The sequence below is a fragment of the Pollicipes pollicipes genome, unplaced genomic scaffold (assembly GCF_011947565.3).
Source record: "Pollicipes pollicipes isolate AB1234 unplaced genomic scaffold, Ppol_2.1 Scaffold_7241;HRSCAF=8664_pilon_pilon_pilon, whole genome shotgun sequence".
Lineage (NCBI taxonomy): Eukaryota > Metazoa > Arthropoda > Thecostraca > Pollicipedomorpha > Pollicipedidae > Pollicipes > Pollicipes pollicipes.
In genome coordinates, this window is record NW_023597040.1 from 9,911 (window position 1) to 27,472 (window position 17,562).

General features: G+C 64.3%; 1 protein-coding gene and 1 long non-coding RNA gene across 2 annotated transcripts; both read right to left on the minus strand.

Annotated features, from left to right (window-relative positions):
• Positions 1-75: 75 nt before the first annotated feature.
• Positions 76-5,322, minus strand: LOC119110850 (CLIP-associating protein 1). Its single transcript, XM_037234728.1, has 6 exons — positions 5,147-5,322; positions 4,378-4,509; positions 3,943-4,127; positions 3,017-3,340; positions 1,592-1,979; positions 76-1,293 (listed from the first exon to the last, which is right to left on the minus strand). The coding sequence occupies exons 1-6, from the start codon at positions 5,198-5,200 to the stop codon at positions 1,093-1,095; spliced, it is 1,284 nt and encodes a 427-aa protein (XP_037090623.1). The 5' UTR covers positions 5,201-5,322; the 3' UTR covers positions 76-1,092.
• Positions 5,323-12,535: 7,213 nt separating this feature from the next.
• On the minus strand, positions 12,536-13,346 carry LOC119110851 (uncharacterized). Its single transcript, XR_005095565.1, has 3 exons — positions 13,327-13,346; positions 12,824-12,957; positions 12,536-12,663 (listed from the first exon to the last, which is right to left on the minus strand). It is a non-coding gene; the product is annotated as an uncharacterized LOC119110851 (long non-coding RNA).
• Between the last annotated feature and the right edge of the window lie 4,216 nt (positions 13,347-17,562).

The window sequence follows — 17,562 nt, forward strand, 5'->3', positions numbered from 1 at the left end:
GGAGCGTTCGTCAACGGTCCAAAGCGCTGCACAGCCAAAACTGTCGACTGCTTCCCACTCATGGGAGAAACCGGCGAGTGGGCATTCGGTGTTTATTATTAGTCCATTCGGGTCCGCTACATAGCTTAGCTCATTGAAAAGGGGTAGTCATAACGATCGAGTGCTTCGATCAGCAGATGTAGCGCTCCACGTCTGCGACAATGCTGCCTGTCGGGGTCGGGCACGACCCCTCACACCGAGCCGGCGCATCAACTGACCCTGTCAGCTGATATGTCAAGGCCACCCTGTGCGTCGGCGCCCTCGGCCAGCACGACCGCGCCGCGCGCCTGGACGGGTGCCATCACAGTCAGTTGAGGGCGCGCCACCGTCATAACTCCCGCCCCATCCTGCGCCTCTCTCAAACACTGTCCGAAACACCACCGTCGGATTGCATACTCACAATGGCGCGCTCACACGTTCGTGTTCGCTATCCACACTTCCTTCTTCCATTCGCATAACTTCCACCTGTCCAGCATTACGGGATCATCGAAAGCGTGTCAGGCCGTGGCAAAGTCGCACAGCAACGTTAACGAGTAAGCCAGCAGTTCCCAGCTGCACAGGAAGCTGCCTCGCACGCAGACACCCGCCTACTACGAACAACGGGTCAGCGCCTGCCCCAGCACACGCACATGTCTCGTCAGTCATCGCTGGAGCGGACGGCGACGCGGTGCCAAGCTATCATGCGTGGAATGGAACGCTCCCGCCACACACCGACACGCCGTGTGGCTCTCGAAGGGCCCCCATGTGTCATGTGTGGGTTAGAACACACAGTCGAGTGGGCCCACGGTGTCATGTGTGAGTTAGAACACACAGCCGTGTAACAAATCTCCGCCGGGAATGTCCTCCCAGGAATGTACGTCAGTTCACGCGCACGAAGCGCCTTCGGAATGACAACACCACGCCGGCGCCTCGCCGACGCTGCTGCGGCGACCAGCGGCCGCCCGGCGCTCCAGCGCACACCGGTGCCGTACCTCCGCTCATACCCGCTATGGCAGACGTGCGCTCGCCGCGCGCTGACCCGTGCCATGCGCGCCCCGGCGCGGCGGCCAGCCGCTACTTGGGCGAGCCGGGCTGGCCGGTGGGCGACTCGAGCGAGCCCTGAGACCGCTTGATGTACAGGCTGAGCAGCTTCATCTTGGTGGCGTTGAGGGAGGCGAGGTGGGGCTGCATGGCCTCCTCGCCGCACAGCGTGTGGATGGTGACCATGCAGAACACGGCCGCCTTGCGCACCGACGACTCGCTGTTGTCGTACGCCTGCGACGGGAGGCACCGTCAGTGGCCAGCGGGGAATATAGACTCGGTGTCTGACAGAAGAGTGCAGACCATCCGCCCAATGACAGCCCGCTGCTGAAGGTCAGCGTGAGGCCAGACAACAGCAACTGGAGCGAACGGTACAAGCCCAAGCCCACACTGCGCGCATAAACTCGACCAGGCACCGGGCAAATGAAAACAAGACCACGCCATAGGTAACGCCACACCCACCCCAGCACACCCGGCCCATCAGCCCCTCGTCCTTCCGTCCCCTTCCAGCGCCCACCCCCACCCGCGTCACCTTCAGCAGGCTGGGCATGATCTCGGGCAGGAAGCCGAGCACTAGCTCGCGGTTGTGCTGCTCCACCAGACGCGTCAGAGTCTTGATGGCCGCCTGGTTGACCGGGTAGCGGCCCGTCTGCACCAGGCCGTTCAGCACGCGCACCACGCTGTCGGGCGGCAGGCGCCCGGCCATGGCGGCGGCGCACTGCTCGGCAGCGCGCACCACGTCCCGCTCGCTCGGCTCACAGTGCGCGTCCAGCACGCGCACGAACACCAGCTCGATGTACGGGTGGAAGAGCGGCGCCACGCAGTCGCGACGCAGCATCTCGGTGAAGGCCGAGAGCACGAGCTCGCGCGCCGGCCCGGCGCCGTCGCGCAGCGTGTCCAGCAGCGGCCGCAGCAGATACCTGTCGTCATACGGCGGTCAGGGACGTGGCCGGGGGCGGTCGGAGCCAAAGACCGGATGAGACAGGACAGTACGACGAAGGGACACATTGCGGGCATTCTGAACACAGTAGACAGCACAACGCACTATAGCTAGACGCAACCAAGGTGAATATTAGGGAGAACAGAACGGGATGTAAAGGACGAGCAGTGGTGGGAAAAAGACAGCGAACAGCCAGGACCTCGCATGGAGAAAGGACCGAACCACGCCACGTAGCTCAAAAAGCAACACATTTATCACAACCGGCTTCCAAAGATTGCAACTCGTGATGGCTGCTTACACCTAATGCGGGCCACGCGGCGCTCAAGAAATGACTTGCAACAAATACTGCGTTAAAGGCACCAAACGACGCATGAAAACTGTACGGCCGTCCCTCCATCAGCCGCAACCTGCCCGGCTCCCCCAGCCAGCTACTGACGGCCTCGGTCTGTCCCGGCTTTCAGCCAGCTGTGGACCGCCTCGGTCCGTCCCCGGGCTCCCCCGGCCAGCTGTGGACCGCCTCGGTCCGTCCCCAGCTCCCCGGCCAGCTGTGGACCGCCTCGGTCCGTCCCCAGCTCCCCGGCCAGCCTGTGGACCGCCTCGTCCGTCCCGTCCCGCCAGCTGTGGACCGCCTCGGTCCGTCCCCAGCTCCCGCCCTGTGGACCGCCTCGGTCCGTCCCCGGCTCCCCGGCCAGCTGTGGACCGCCTCGGTCCGTCCCCGGCTCTCCGGCCAGCTGTGGACCGCCTCGGTCCGTCCCCAGCTCTCCGGCCAGCTGTGGACCGCCTCGGTCCGTCCCCGGCTCCCCGGCCAGCTGTGGACCGCCTCGGTCCGTCCCCGGCTCCCCGGCCAGCTGTGGACCGCCTCGGTCCGTCCCCGGCTCCCCAGCCAGCCGTGGACGGCCTAAGTCCGTCCTCAGCTTCCCAGCCAGCTGTGGACCGCCTCGGTCCGTTTTCAGTTCCCCAGCCAGCTGTGGACCGCCTCGGTCCGGATGCCGGCGGGTGCGGGTGCCGCCTTCTCACCTGAAGTGCTCGCTCCAGAGCCGCTCGGAGCCCAGCTTCGCCAGCCGGCAGACGGTGATGAGGGCGGCGCGCCGCTCGGGCGCCGCCGGCTCCGGCGGCCGCTCCACGTTCAGCTCGGCGCGCACCGACGCCACGAGCGCCTGCTCGTCGGCCGGCGGCTCGCCGGCGGCGGGCGGCCGGCCGGCCGGCGAGCCGCGTCGCTCCAGCGGCAGCGACATCTGGCTGATACCCGAGTCCTGCGACGTCGAGTCGCGCTCTCGCTTCGTACCGTCCGGGCCGTCCAGGCCGCCGCCCGGTATCTCGGCCGGACCGCGGCGCAGCGACCTGGGCAGTACAGAGAGTTGAGGGTGGCGAAAGGTGGGGGGAGGCGGTACATGACCCCGGGTTAGCGGTACGGAGGGTCAGGGGTGGCGGGTCGTGAGAGGGGGCAGTACAAGACTTCGGGTCAGCGATACGGAGAGCCAGGGTGGCGAAGGGTGAGAGGAGGCGGTGCAAGACCCCGGGTCAGCAATACAAAGGGCCAGGGGTGACGAGGGCGAGAGGAGGCGGTACGAGACCGGCGAGTCGGCGGGCCTCCATAGCCTGGATGGGGCTGGGGCCGCATACCTGCGGGCAAACGCTCAATACCAATGAGAGGCGTGGAAGTGGCCAATTCGGCGGGGACAGCACCTGCTGCTCCCTGCCTCTGCTGGTGGCTACAGGTGGTCCACGCGAACAATAGGTGGGCGAGGCTAACCGAGAGGACCGCTAACCCAACCAGCCCAACCCAACTGGCTGATATCAGCTTTCCCGCTAACCATTGTTTGTGTATTACTGCTTCAGGGTGCATCAAATATTTACATACCCCAAGCTGAGCAGGATGGGCGATGACATAAGCACGCCCTCGAAACGCGCCCAGGCCGGCGCCCTCCGCTCCAGCCGCCCACCTGCTAATCTCCTCCGGATGGAGGTTCTCCGCGTCGCTGGGCGCCAGGCGCGGCCGCGCGGGACCGCGCGGGCCCGGCGAGCCACCATTGGACGAGCAGGGCGAGCGGGCGCGCATCAGCGCCGCCGATTGGTCCACGCTGGCCCGCCGCCGCATGTGCTGCTGCATGATGTCGGACGCCGTGTCCTGGCCGAGGCAGCCGCGTCAGAGGTGGGGCGGCGCAAACGTTCGCAAGCGAGGATTACGCGGACAGAATCTGAGGCTTGGCAAGCCGTGGACGTTCGCAGGTACGGGGTGCGCGACGACGTAGAGCCTGAGGCTTGACAGCAGCCAGCCGTGGTGAGTCAAACGCTGCCATCAGTGGACATGCCGACCACCCTCTGTTACTTGGAGGGGAGAATACTACTGGCCCGTAGCCCCAGCCGTTCCACCTCACCTGGTACATCTTGGATAGCTGCGACAGAAGCATAGTGAACTCGGCTGTGTTCAGGTCGAACATGGCTACGATCACTGCTTTGGCACCGTTGCGTGTCTCCACCGACTTCTGGTCGCTCGTCCAGCCGATGATCTGCCGACAGTAAGCCACTCCGGTCAGGGCGCTGTACACCACCCAGTCCCAGTGACACATTTAACCACGAGGAGCCGCCAGTGCTCCTGGTGGTTAAATGTGGAGCTACCGAAATGCTGAAATGCTCCGCAAGGTGGAACTGCCGAAATGCCGGTGTCACTTTCCCGTACCCTAGCGGCAGCCCCTGTCACATCTCGTACCCTAGCGATAGCCCCTGTCAAGCCCCGTACCCTAGCGACAGCCCCTGTCACATCCCGTACCCCAGCGATAGCCCCTGTCATGCCCCGTACCCTAGCGACAGCCGCTGTCCCATCCCGTACCCTAGCGATAGCCCGTCATGCCCCGTACCCTAGCGAAAGTTCCTGTCATGTCCCATACCCTAACGACAGTCTCTGTGAAGTCCCGTACCATAGCGACAATCCCGGTCATATTCCGTATCCTAGCGACAGTCCCTGTCATATTCCGTACCCTACCGACAGCCCCTGTCACATCCCGTACGTTTAGCGACAGTCCCTGCCACGCTCCGTACCCTATCGGCAGTCAGCAGCAGTTTTCCGCGCCTCAGCGACACCCAGCGACCAGCCCGTGCCTCGGCGACGGCCAGCAGCAGTGTCCGCGCCTCGCGACCAGCCCGTACCTTGGTGACGGCCAGCGGCAGGTCAGCGTCGACAGCGAACTCCGCCGGGTCCATGCTCTCGAGCAGGGCCGCGCAGGTACCGCAGCGTGGCCGCCTTCACTTTCGTGTTGGGCGTCTGCGTCTGGTCCAGCAGGAAGCGGCACAGGCAGCGCAGCTGCATGCCGGCCGGAAATGACACCCTGCGACCGCCGGTCCACGTCAGACCCGAGCTGTCACTGTATATGTCTGTTGTCTGGCTGTCTCCAGTCTCCGGGCGTGGCAGTTGTCATGCAGCAGCATCGGCGAAGCACACTGAGTGTCATCGGTGAGTTGTGCAAGCATGCTTTTGGCAGAAGAAGATTGTCCGTCCCCAAATCAGTACGACGCCCAATTTATCACAATGGTGGCGGGTTGAAGCTGAATGCCACTGAGCAGCATAACGATCCACCGACGACGCAGACGCTCTGCCGCGCATCACACCACATCCCTGCCGTTTCCACCACCCCTGGCGGCGGCCAAACCACCAAGCAGCCGCAGCACGCCGCCGCCGGCCGCACAGGGCCGTGCCGGGCCGCGTCGGGCCGCACCGGGCCGCGCCGGGCCGCACAGGGCCGCACCGGGCCGCACAGGGCCGTGCCGGGCCGCGCCGGGCCGTGCGACCACACAGAGCGCCGCCCACCTGACTGTTGTCGAGCGTGCGCTCCAGCTTCTGCACCACCGAGCCGAGCAGGTCGGCGCCCAGCTTGTTCAGCAGCCGCGTGATCAGGATGTACAGCCAATCGGCCAGGTCGTCGTGGTGCTGCACCACCAGCTCCTGCACCGCCTCCAGGAAGATGCTGAACACCTGCGACGGCACACAGACCGCATGATGATGCGCAGGGCCCACGCGGCACGGGGAGGAAGGCATGGACAAGGAAGACAAGATGCTGACATTAACAGCAGCATGGTAACGGAACGGGAATGAAGTATGGGCAAACACCGACGTGGCCACAAATAACTTAAGACGGGAGAAACGGCAAAATGAACGAAAAAACTCCACTTTGTGCGTCTCAGTACAGGGGAGCATGCTGTTCACAAAGGCACGCTCGTCGCTTCCACTTCCCTGAACCACCAACTGCGCCAGCTCGACCCGTCAGCGCGTGCGCCCCAGACGCGCGGCCGGCCGCTGGGAGCCCACCTTGGTGTGCGTGTCCATGAACATCTTGGTGAAGAGCTCGGTGACGCGATGCAGCTCGGAGGCGGTCAGCATGCGGTTAGACCGCAGCACGGTGCGGAACGAAAGCAGGCCCTCCTTGCGGTCCGACCACTCGGTCGACGCGATCAGGTTGATCACTTCACTGACGTCCTGCGGGGCGGAGACGGCCGGGGATGAGCCGAGCTGGCCGGCTCGCCGCCCGTGCGCGCGCGTCTCGTACCGCTCGCCGGGTCCGCGGAGGGCCGGCGCTCTGGTCATGGGGAGCACGGGGCATCGCGGCGCGGGTCAACATGCGAGCGCGACGGCAGACTTCACGATCCGTGAGATGGTGCTGTCGGCACATGACACGCCGTTACGCAGCAGCCACTGACCAACGCGATGAGCCTGGCGAGTTGTCTCACGGTGTGACGTTCTGTGACCTGTCCAACGCAGGCTGGGGTCCCGCCACGCTGAAAGAGGCGGGGGTCGGCGGACTGGGGGCCGGGGGTCCGAGGCAGGGGTTACGTACCCGTCCCGCTGGGCTCGCGCAACGCTGCGCAGTCGGTTGGACTGCTGGCCGTAAGGCACCCCGGACCAGCCGCCGGCGTACTGCCGACCGCCGCGCCGGGAGGCAGACGAGACACGGTCAGGCGTCGGCACACAGACTCCGGACAGCGGACCTCCGACACACGACACACCGACAACGGACACACCGCGTCATACGAGAGACGCAGCGTTTCGGTCCGGCCGAGATCGGCCAGAGGCACGCAATACAGCGGGCGAGGGACTTCCTCTACAAACGGTGGGTGAGCCGGTAAGAGCACGCGGATGGGTGGCGACACATTCAGACGCAAAACATTGCACGATGTAAGATGCTCAATCAGCAGGCGCTAATGCCCGACGGAGTCAGGCTCAGCAAACGGCACAACCCGACGACAAAAACAAAAAACCATCGCGTTAAGACTAGCAACTCGCCTCCATAACAACAACCAACCGTCCGCCGGCTCTGGAAGCCCCAGTCCCAGACAGACATTCGGTGCGGAGCAAGCCGAGCCCGGGAAGCCCAGCACGGCCTGGTCGATCGCCCCTCCCCTCCCGTCCCTTAATAAGGTCAGCACGAGGCAGAGCTGGACGGAAGGACAGAGGGAGGTCAGCACCGCCCAGCTGCCTCTCAGAGGTCCAGTGATCGATCGGCCGCGGCCGGTCCGACTCTGCGCGAGACGCCCCGCCGCCAGCACGGGGGAGAGCTCGGAGCGCGCACAAACGACACGGACAGCGAGACGAGGGAGAGCGCGTGGGGGACGGCGAGAGCGAGAGAGGTGAGAGTGAGAGCATGGCGAGCCCGGACGAGAGAAACGGAAGCAATGGGAGCGAGTTGGGGCGGAGAGAACATGCAGAGATGGGGCCCGGGTGAGGGTAGCGCCAGCGGGCGGAGAGAGCGAGGGGAGTACGCGCTACTCACATCGCGTCGGTGTGCCGAGTCGTAAGAGCGCTCCGAGCAGACGCTGCTCGTCTCGCTCTCGTCCGAACGGTCGTCACAGGGGCGGGCCGGCCGGGAGCGCGTCGTCGCCTGCGGACACATGGCCGCCCGTCAGTCAGCGGGGAACGGGGGAGGGAAAATGGACTGGGACACGGACACGGACACGGACACGGAAACGGACACGGACACGGACAGGGACAGGGAAAGCGACAGACAGACAGGGACAGGGACAGGGACAGGGGCCAGGGCCAAGAGACTGACAAGCGGACCGTTTCATCACAACCAAGGACAGGAACCGTGATGCCCCAACAGTGCGACGAGAGAAATGCTCTGCAGCTGAGTGCTTGGGCTTTTGACGGATGTGACAGAACATAGCCACAGCACCGCTGTGGACAGACGTACATGGTGCGCCCCTGACCGAGACGCAGGTACAGAGCGTTCCCCAAAGACGCCTCTGCCGGCCAGCTCGCGAGGCGCAACCTCCGTAACAGTTTGTCAAACAGACGCCGCAGGGCCCAGAGTCCGTCCTCGGCCGGTGTGCGGGTCAGCCGGGACCCCGGCCGGGCCGGCGCGGAGGCAGCGGGCGAGCCTCACCAGCGCGTCGGCCAGCGCAGACTCGGCGTCGCGGCTCTGCTGCAGGATCTTGTGACTCATGCCGGGCCGACCGGTGCCACCCAGGCCGGCCCAGCCGCCTGTCGACGGCCTGCCGACAGAGGGACGGGTCACCACCTCCAGCCGGGGGGCGGCAGGTCGTGTCATCACGGCGCCACCCAGGCCGACTACAGCGGACGCCGGCTAACGGTATTTACCAGGCGGGGTGAATGGCATTTAGAACTACCTACGTCTTTCGAAGCGTGAAGTCGCGTCGGAATATCAAAAAGCCTAGCAGCCACGCCGTGCAGACACCAATACATAAACAGAGTCATCAGACGTGCCTCATCCCATCCGCCCGAGGCCGCTGATGGAAAAACCGGCCTTCGCACGGCCACTGAGGGTCGCAGACCCCATGCACACGTGACTGCAGCATACAAATTGAGCCAATTGGGGCATCCTGTGAGCAACAGGCTGTCTGAACAATCAGCCCACAGCCGTAAGCTGACCGTCGAGTGCTGTAATCGGCGTCATGCCTGACGGCCATCGCTGTGCCGCGGACACAGCACGCTCCCCAGTCCGCTTGGCGGCAGCCCAGTCCCGCGACTGCACGGGCGCCCGCACCTGGGCAGCGGCCACCGCCAGCTAACGTCCCGTCTCCCCTCCGCCGTCCGCCACTGACATCCTGCCCCCCCCCCCCCCCCCACCCTGCCGCCCACCGCCTGGCCGCTGACAGCTCGCCTCCCCTCCGCCGCCCGCCGCCCGTTGGAGACACCCAGCCTCCCTCCGCCGCCCGCTGCTGACACCCAGCCTCCCCTCCGCCGCCCGCTGCTGACAACCCGACCTCCCCTCCGCCGCCCGGCGCTGTCACCCTGGCTCCTCTCCGCCGCCCGTTGGTGACATCCCAGCCTCCTCTCCGCCGCCCGATGCTGAACCCAGCCTCCCTCCGCCGCCCGCTGCTGACACCCAACCTCCTCTCCGCCGCCAGGCGCTGTCATCCTGGCTCCCCTCCGCCGCCCGGCGCTGTCACCCCAGCCTTCCCTCCGCCGTCCGCTTGCTGACACCCAGCCTCCCTCCGCCGCCCGCTGCTAACACCAGCCTCCCTTCCGCCCGTCCGTTGCTGACACCCAGCCTCCCCTCCGCCGCCCGCTGCTGACACCCAGCCACCTCTCCGCCGCTGTCACCCCTGGCTCCCCTCCGCCCGCCCGGCGCTGCCACCCAGCCTCCCCTCCGCCGTCCGCTGCTGGACACCCAGCCTCCCCTCCGCCCGCCCGCCCGCTGGCGCCCTGCCTCCAGTCTCTCTAGCTTCCAGTCTCGACCGCTCACCTGGCGCGCAGTGCGGCGGCGCCGGGCCCGGTGGCGGCCCGCCCGGTGCGTGCGACGGCTCGCGCGAGGGTGCCCGTCGAGCGTGGTATGCCGGAGCCGCCGCCGCCGCCGGCCCAGCGTCTGCGAGTCGACCGGGGGACGCCCGCCGCCGTCGTGTAGGTGGCGTAGCTGAGCCGGGGAGGATGGCGAGCCGCTCCGGCTGCCCGCTGCCGAGGTCAGGTCAGGTCAGACCAGGGGGTACGGAGACGCACCAAAGGTGAGATGCGGCACACACAGCGTCCGCCGTCTGGATACATCGGCGCGTTCTTCCCACTTGGCAACATGCTTGCGGCATGGAGCCACAAATACGGAGTCGTCTGCTGTACTATTCCGGAAACTTACTTTCCATGCCCGACTAAAGTAAAGGGGGAAAACGAGGCCTTTCGGGTGGCGCAAGGCGCCAACCGACAAATGCACTGACAGGTAAAACGTACCCGACACGGCATGCTCCAACACGCGGCTCTGGCTCACACCGAGAGTCCCGACTGAGCACAGCCAGCCTGGCATGCTGCCAACGCGCGAGGAGCACTCACAGAGGTACACGAATCGTGCTGAAACGACCTATGTGGCCATAACGGTACCTGTGCATCGATGATGAACCCTACGTGCGGACTGGGACTCTTGAGCCTCAGGACAGGCGGGGCCTGGCCTGGAGCTGTTTGTTGGTGCGACATCAGCGCGCGGGGTGCGGCCGATCAGCGCGGCCCGGTACTCACGCTGACTGCGTCACGCCGGGACGCGAGCTCTCTGCGTGATATCAGACCGCGGGTGCCGCCGATCAGCGCGGCCCGGTACTCACGCTGACTCCTGCGTCACGCCGGAGCCGCGAGCGGGTGCGGGGCGGTGCGGGCGGCGTCCGGCGAGGCGCCGACAGGAGGCGGACCGCGCGGCGGCGGCGTGGCGGCACGACAGCCTACGCGGCCGAGCTGGTGGACAGAACGCGCCGCGTCGCGGTCAGGCGCGCGCGTTGACGTCGCCGCCGGCTCGCCCCGGCGGACGCAAGCGAGACGACACGACACTGAACAGGCAGGAGGCGACCGATCCAGCCGTCAAGCCAGCAGTACCAGCTGACAACGAGTGGCTCGGACGTTCAGGCCAGGCGTCGTGCCGAGGGAATTCCTCCAGAAGCGTTCGCCACATCGCACTACAGCTACAGCATAGCTACGACAACCTGTGTTCTGCGAGTGCAAGGAGCCAGCCGAAAACGGCTGGAGGTGCCAAGCACTGGTAGCTCATGCAGAGCGCGTACTTGCAATGCCGGATGGGTACTAATTGGGCGGATAGTCGCAACATCCCAAGGCCCGCATCATCCTCATACGCCGGGCAGACACAAACATGAGCGCTCTTGTAACGTTGCGTGCAAGCCGTACGCGAGCACCAGCTCACATGAACATTCGATACACCATGCATACACGTTTCGCGCACCCACCGTCCTTGCTGCCGCTGTCGCCTAACAATCCCGGCAGCGAGAAACGATGCATGGATTGTCACGGCACCCAGACGTGCCAGCGACACTCAACATCTTTATTAAAAGATCGGTACGGCTCACGTGGACCCTCGATCTTCACAAAAGAAGTACACGGGGTTAAACGAGAGCAAACGGCCAATTCCGGTCTAAAGCAAGTGCGCATCACAACATTGTTACGAAACTCATGTGCTCAGGCGACACAAGGCCGCCGCTTTATCGAATTGGGGCAAGGACGGCAGCATCTCGATTGAGGTGGATAGAATCAGCAGATAAGATTCGCACAGGCGCCAGCACAGGGTGGCCTCCCTGCTGGCTGTCGCTCAGAAATTTCGCGAGATTGCTTTGGTCGGGCTGCACAATATGACGCCGCCCTCTGCAGCCAGCGGGAGGCCGGACTCCGGCCACATCTCCCACCCAACGGGCCGGAGCCAGGGTTCTCCTCCCGATCCCATCTGAGCCCGGGCCTCTCCTCCCGACCACTCTGACCTCGGGCTCTCGCTCCTGACTCTATCTGAGCCCGGACTCTCCTCCCGACCCCCTCTGAGCCCGGGCTCTCCTCCCGACCACTCTGAGTCGGGGCTTTCCTCCCCACCCCCCTCTGATCTCGGGCTCTTCTCCAGACTTATCTAAGCCCGAGCATTCCTCCCGACCACTCAGAGCCGAGCTCTCTTCGCGACCCCTCTGAGCCCGGGATCACCTCGCGACCGCCTCTGAGCTCGGCCCCTCCTCCCGACCCCCTCTGGGCCTCCACCCTCGAGGTCAACACTCCAGAGTCTGTCGGCCCCGCGTCCGCCGGCGGCGGCCGGGCCCCAGGCGGTACTCACGCAGACTGACGCCGGAGCCGACGCGCATGCGCTGTGCGGCGGCGGTACTGGGCGCGCGCGCGGGCCCGCTGCGCCGCCTGCAGGTCGATGGCCGACGTGGAAGCGGAGCGACGACTGCGACGGCCGACTCGCCTGCGGGCCGCGGACACCGCTGACACGCGCGCTCTCTTTCTCTCTCCCTCTCTAACTCTGTCTGTCCCTCGAACGGGGAGTGGCGACTGAGCCGGTGGTGTGTGGGACGCGGCAGACGGGACAGACAGGCGGAGGCTGCTCACCATAGGGGCTGCGTGAACAAGGAGCCTCGCGCGGCTCGCTAGAAGCAGCGGCGAGCAGGCAGCGGACCACAACGACCGCAATGGCCGGCGAGCCCTGCGCACCAGCAATCGATCAGCCCGATCAGCAGCCAGACAGAAACCGGGAGCTGTCCCGACCGCCGGCGGCCGCTGGGGACCGTGACGCACATGGCAGCGCGCCGCCGGCCGCGCCGTGCACCGTAACGCCGCTCGTGTCGGCCGGCCGGGCTGGCCAGCGGGATGGCCGAGCGGCGCGAGATCGAGCCCGTCCGGCTGAGGTTCTCCTGGCTGCCGGAGCGGGACGAGGTGCGCGAGCGCGAGCCCAGCGCGCTGCGACCTGACACTGCCGAGGACAGAGCGGCTCTGGTCAGCACAGGCCATCACACTACAGTTTTGTCCGAGAGTGTGACGTTACGCCGCTGGCGTGGCAGCACCATCTCCCTACGTTACACCACTTCCCCATCGCGCGACGTGGCTTCAGCTCTATTCCGGCGTTCACTCACCCGGCGCAGTGAGCGAGTTGTTGCTGCCAGACTTGCTCATCTCGCCGGCTAGCGTCTTCTTGTGCTGCGCGTCCAGCGAGTTGAGCAGCGAGTCCGCCTGCTCCTTGAAGTGGTCGGCGAATCCCCAGTACGCCCTGGCCACAGCCCCGACTGGTCAGCACAGGCACACAGGCAGCGGGTGTGCCCGCGTCCAGACGGGCTGAGGCAGAGGCGGTTGCGGCCCCCGCATGACCAGCGCCCGAAGCGGTGGCCGCATGACGCAGGCGTCTGACCCAAACCAGACCCGCTCCGGTTTAAAAAAAAAGATATTTAAGATGAAGCCAATACATCAAGACCACCAGCCCGCACCAGAAGGCTCACTCCACGCGAAACGACACAATTCAGGCGGAAAATTGGCAACAGGCGACGTCAGTGCAAACAACATTTCCAGCGCCTCAAAGCACGCCGCCGTGGGCGTCAGCAGCACGTGGAACGCCCGTCCCTCCCCGGCCCCGCGCTCCCACCTGCGGCTGATGGCGCGCACATTCGTTGTCCGCGTCGCCGACGCCGCGCCGTATCGCCTCCTGCACGGCGGCCACGTGCTTCTCCAGCACCTGGGTGGGCCAGCTGGTGATCATCTGCTCGAGGAACTCGCTGGCAGGCGCGCCGGATCTCGCGCGCCTTGCTCGTCATCTGGTCGGTCACGACCGGCACCAGCTTGGCGTAGTGCGTGTTCTGGGATGATGAAGCGGATCGCCACCACGCCCGAGGTCGACATCACCTGCAGGAAGAGGAGGATGGGGGTGAGGCGACAAGGTGAGGTGAGGTGGGATGAGGTGAGAGGGTGGGTCTGCAACACTCAGCCTGCGAGTGGAAGGCAACACCTGCGGGAGGGGGGGGGGGGGGGCAACACTTGGCTTGCGTGTAGAGGCATCAGCTGGAGAGGGGGGGGGAGTGAAGGGTAGATCTACGACACTCGCGTGGTGAGTGGAGGCGTCACCTGGAGAGGGGGGGGGAGTGAAGGTAGATCTACGACCTCGGCGTGGGGGTGGAGGCGGTCACCTGGAGAGAGGGGGGGGGAGTGAAGGGTAGATCACGACACTCGGCGTGTGATTGGAGCGTCACCTTGAGAGAGTTGGGGGGAGGAGGTAGATCCATGACACTCGGCGTGCGAGTGTAGGCGTCACCGAGATGAGGGGGGGTGGAGTGAAGGGCAGATCCACGAGCCTTCGGCTGATTTGAGATAGTATGGGGTTCGGGGGGGGGGGGGGGGATTTGTTGAGTTGTTGAGAGGGTAGTGGGCGTCACCTTGCCGGGCGGGGGAGGCGACACCTCGGCGCGATGGGCAGGTTTGAGGGCGGCGCTGGCGTTTGACGGGATATGTGGGGCCAGCACTTGATGACACAGCGCGCCGGCAACCTAAACAAGAAGTGCCCACGATGCCGAGTTGTTGATATAGGCCCAGCGAGACCGCCCCTCGATTCTGCCTTGTGTCCTTATATCTGGATTTGAAACATTCAGCACAAACATGGCACGCGTTTGTCTCCAGTTCTATCGCTTACGGCCCCATGGCCGGCACGGTCGGGGCGGTCGTGACGAACCTTGGCGCTGTTGGGGATCAGCTCGATGAGGTAGGGTAGCAGCGAGTGGCAGGACGTGGTCCACACGGTGGCCCAGCTGCTGCGAGAGGTACGCCACTGTGATGCACCCCTCCCGCACCACCTGTGACCTGCGGCACGGAACACAGCCCCGTCAGCGTCACCCAGGTCTGCCTGTGACCTGCGGCACGGAACACAGACCTCGTCAACGTCAACCCAGGTCTGCCTGCGACCTGAGGTACGGACCACAGCCCGTCAACGCCAACCAGGTCTGCCTGCGACCTGAGGGTACGGACCACAGCCCGTCAACGCCAACCAAGGCTGGGTCGAGCTCTGCAACGAAAGTTTCCCATGCTCAAATCGACGATGCATTTTGTCCAGCCGGCCAGCCCTCCAAAATTGGCCTGATGTGGCTCCCAAAATGGACGTGAGTTGAGGCATATTGCACGGGTCTTTACTGTGGGTACAGTTCTTTCATAGACTTACTGTCAATGCATGTGTCCTGCACAAATCGTCATGCATACATCACGTATACACGTCTAATTTGAGAGATAATCCCTACTGAGGGTTCTACACTGGGGTTAGTACTAATAAAACGGCATTTCAGCGTCATTTCTGCACTTAATGGAGTGGCACTCCAGGCTAGATTAGTTATTGATCCAGCAGTCGGACATATCAGACAGCGTCCCCTGACGCAGCCCGTTCCGACGGCAGGATCAGCCACGGCGCGGCGGCATGGAAGGCTGGCAACATCCCGCCTTACGCTGTACGGACCGTGCATACAGCCTTCGACTTAACTGTCAGGTCATACTGATACCAGGCGTCACGTATCGGCGCGAATGGAACACGTCTGGTGAAAGCACTAAAGAGACTGCCCGTCCCGATCAGATGACATCATTTGATTGTTCGGTAATACGGGCTTAATTTATGGGGCGCCAAAGCGATTTCCTTGAAGTCGAGCCACGCGCTTCAAGGTGCTTTGTGATCCACAGATAGGCTCTCAAGTGCTTTATTGCCCTCTTCTCATGACTGCGACTATCAGTGACCAGCTGACTTCTGGGGCGAGGGCTGAACTTGCGTCACACATCTGTCCGTCAACGATCCCAGATTGCATTATGCGTTCAAGTTGCCCTTTGCGGAGCCAACCATGGACTTGTAGTGATGCGCCTTCCTCCGATGCACGAATGGCCCACCAGAAAGGCGTTCACCCAAGCCGTGCATGCTCAAAACAAACAGCAGCTCCTCTTTCCAGACGGGACCCTCGTCTGGCGCGTCCGGTGACTTCGTACGGTCGGCCCAGCGCTGCATGCTCGATTACCTGCTTTGAATACCATTATAAATGCAGTTCAAGCCGACAAAGGCTGCTGACCGGACCACCAGCTCAATGCGAACACGGCGCCAAATAAGGGGCGCCTTCTACAACGGGGCTGAGCCAGACGGCCCCGGGTGCTGGATCGGCGGTAAAGTCTCCATGAAGGTTGCGCTACTAACAATTGCTACTGACGGTCGAGATCGCCATTCTGAGCCCGCCTTTGACTGACCCAAGATGTCCGAGGTTTCACTAGAAATCGATCTGTGCATATTCTAAGACAAACTTAGAGCAGTAGTAGCTTTTTACAAGATCTTAAAACAGTAGTTTAAACCAAAAGTATATATCATACTGTATCTTTTCTACCTTGCCGTCCGGTCATTGATACGATTCATCGTCACCCTACCCGATTTCTGCGTGGAATGGGACCAATGGTTCTTCGCTGGCTGACTCTGGCTCTTCGTCAGCGAAAAGCCACGTATGGCCCAACCGACTGTCCCAAATCCGCCGAGAAACCCAGCGGTCACCAAATGACCCCGCCTTCACACCCACCGTCATCCCAGTCATATAGCAGTGTCAGTATTCTCAGCATTGACACGGACTTATGCGTCTGGGCACCGCCCGCCGTTTCTATGGACCATGGCCCTACCCAGAGTTTCACGAAACGCTGAGGCGGCTGTTACGCGAGGTTCTGTCAGCAACGTCAGCTTCAACCCCGTATTTGCCATAAACAATGAGCCACCACACGACACTTGGCATGGTGAGCTATGTGAGATCCTCATCTCACCCGACCCTGACCTGACCCTGTGCTCTCACCCGATAACTAAGGCAAACGTGATTCCATGCACCCCGCATTCGAACACACCCCCCCTGCCTGATCCTCTCTCGACAACTCACATGACCCCTGCATCTCTACTGACACTCTGTTGATGCCCTGCGCCCTCACCCGAGACCCGCCCAAAGCTGGTGGTCTGAGCGCTCACCTGACAGCCTGGCCCCACATACATCCCATCCCAACCTCGCTCACCTGATAACCTGGCTCCCCATTCCGATCTCACTCACCAGGTAACCCGGCCTCACGCACATTCCCACCCCGACCTCTCGTATGGAGTTCGGACTATGACCCGATGCGCCAGGCGCTCACCTGAGGTCGCGCAGGGTCAGCTGGAGGGCGGGCTCCATCAGCCGCAGGTGCTGGTACAGCTCGTCGAAGTTGGCTGCCTCCGGCGATCAGTACGCCCCGGACCTTCTTCAGCTGCGAACGGAGTCAAGCACAGCCTCAGACGCGCCGCGCCACACGGCACCGCGTGACCAGCTGACCCAGATAGAAGACCAGCTCACGACCGGGGGGACGAGCTTCTCCAGTCGTCCAAACCCTCCAGCCCTGCCCACCTTCTAGACTACTTCTCGCCAGCACCAAAGTCCGTCACCAGAAATGATCTTGCTGTAAGCCGGTACGCGGTCTGGGCGCGCGGCACACCGGCCGCGGTCGCCGCAAGACACTGCCCCGCGGCATGTCGCCAGCCACTGTCCCGGCCACCATCACCAGCCGCTGCCCCGGCCTCCCTCACCAGCCGCTGCCCGGCCTCCCTCACCAGCCGCTGCCCCGGCCTCCCTCACCAGCCGCTGTCCCCGGCCACCATCACCAGCCGCTGCCCCGGCCTCCCTCACCAGCCGCTACCCCGGCCACCATCACCAGCCGCTGCCCCGGCCTCCCTCACCAGCCGCTGCCCCGGCCTCCACTCACCAGCCGCTGCCACGGCCACCCTCACCAGCCGCTGCCCAGGCCTCCCTCACCAGCCGCTGCCCCGGCCTCCCTCACCAGCCGCTACCCCGGCCACCCTCACCAGCCG

What these genes read in the sequence shown, in the direction of transcription:
- LOC119110850 (XM_037234728.1), bottom strand. Translation starts at nt 5,200, where the DNA reads ATGGACCCGGCGGAGTTCGCTGTCGACGCTGACCTGCCGCTGGCCGTC. An exon ending in TGCCGCTGGCCGTCACCAAG is followed by an intron (nt 4,510 to 5,146) that starts GTACGGGCTGGT and finishes TACTGTCGGCAG; the next exon opens with ATCATCGGCTGGACGAGCGA. An exon ending in CATCCGGAGGAGATTAGCAG is followed by an intron (nt 3,341 to 3,942) that starts GTGGGCGGCTGG and finishes TGTACTGCCCAG; the next exon opens with GTCGCTGCGCCGCGGTCCGG.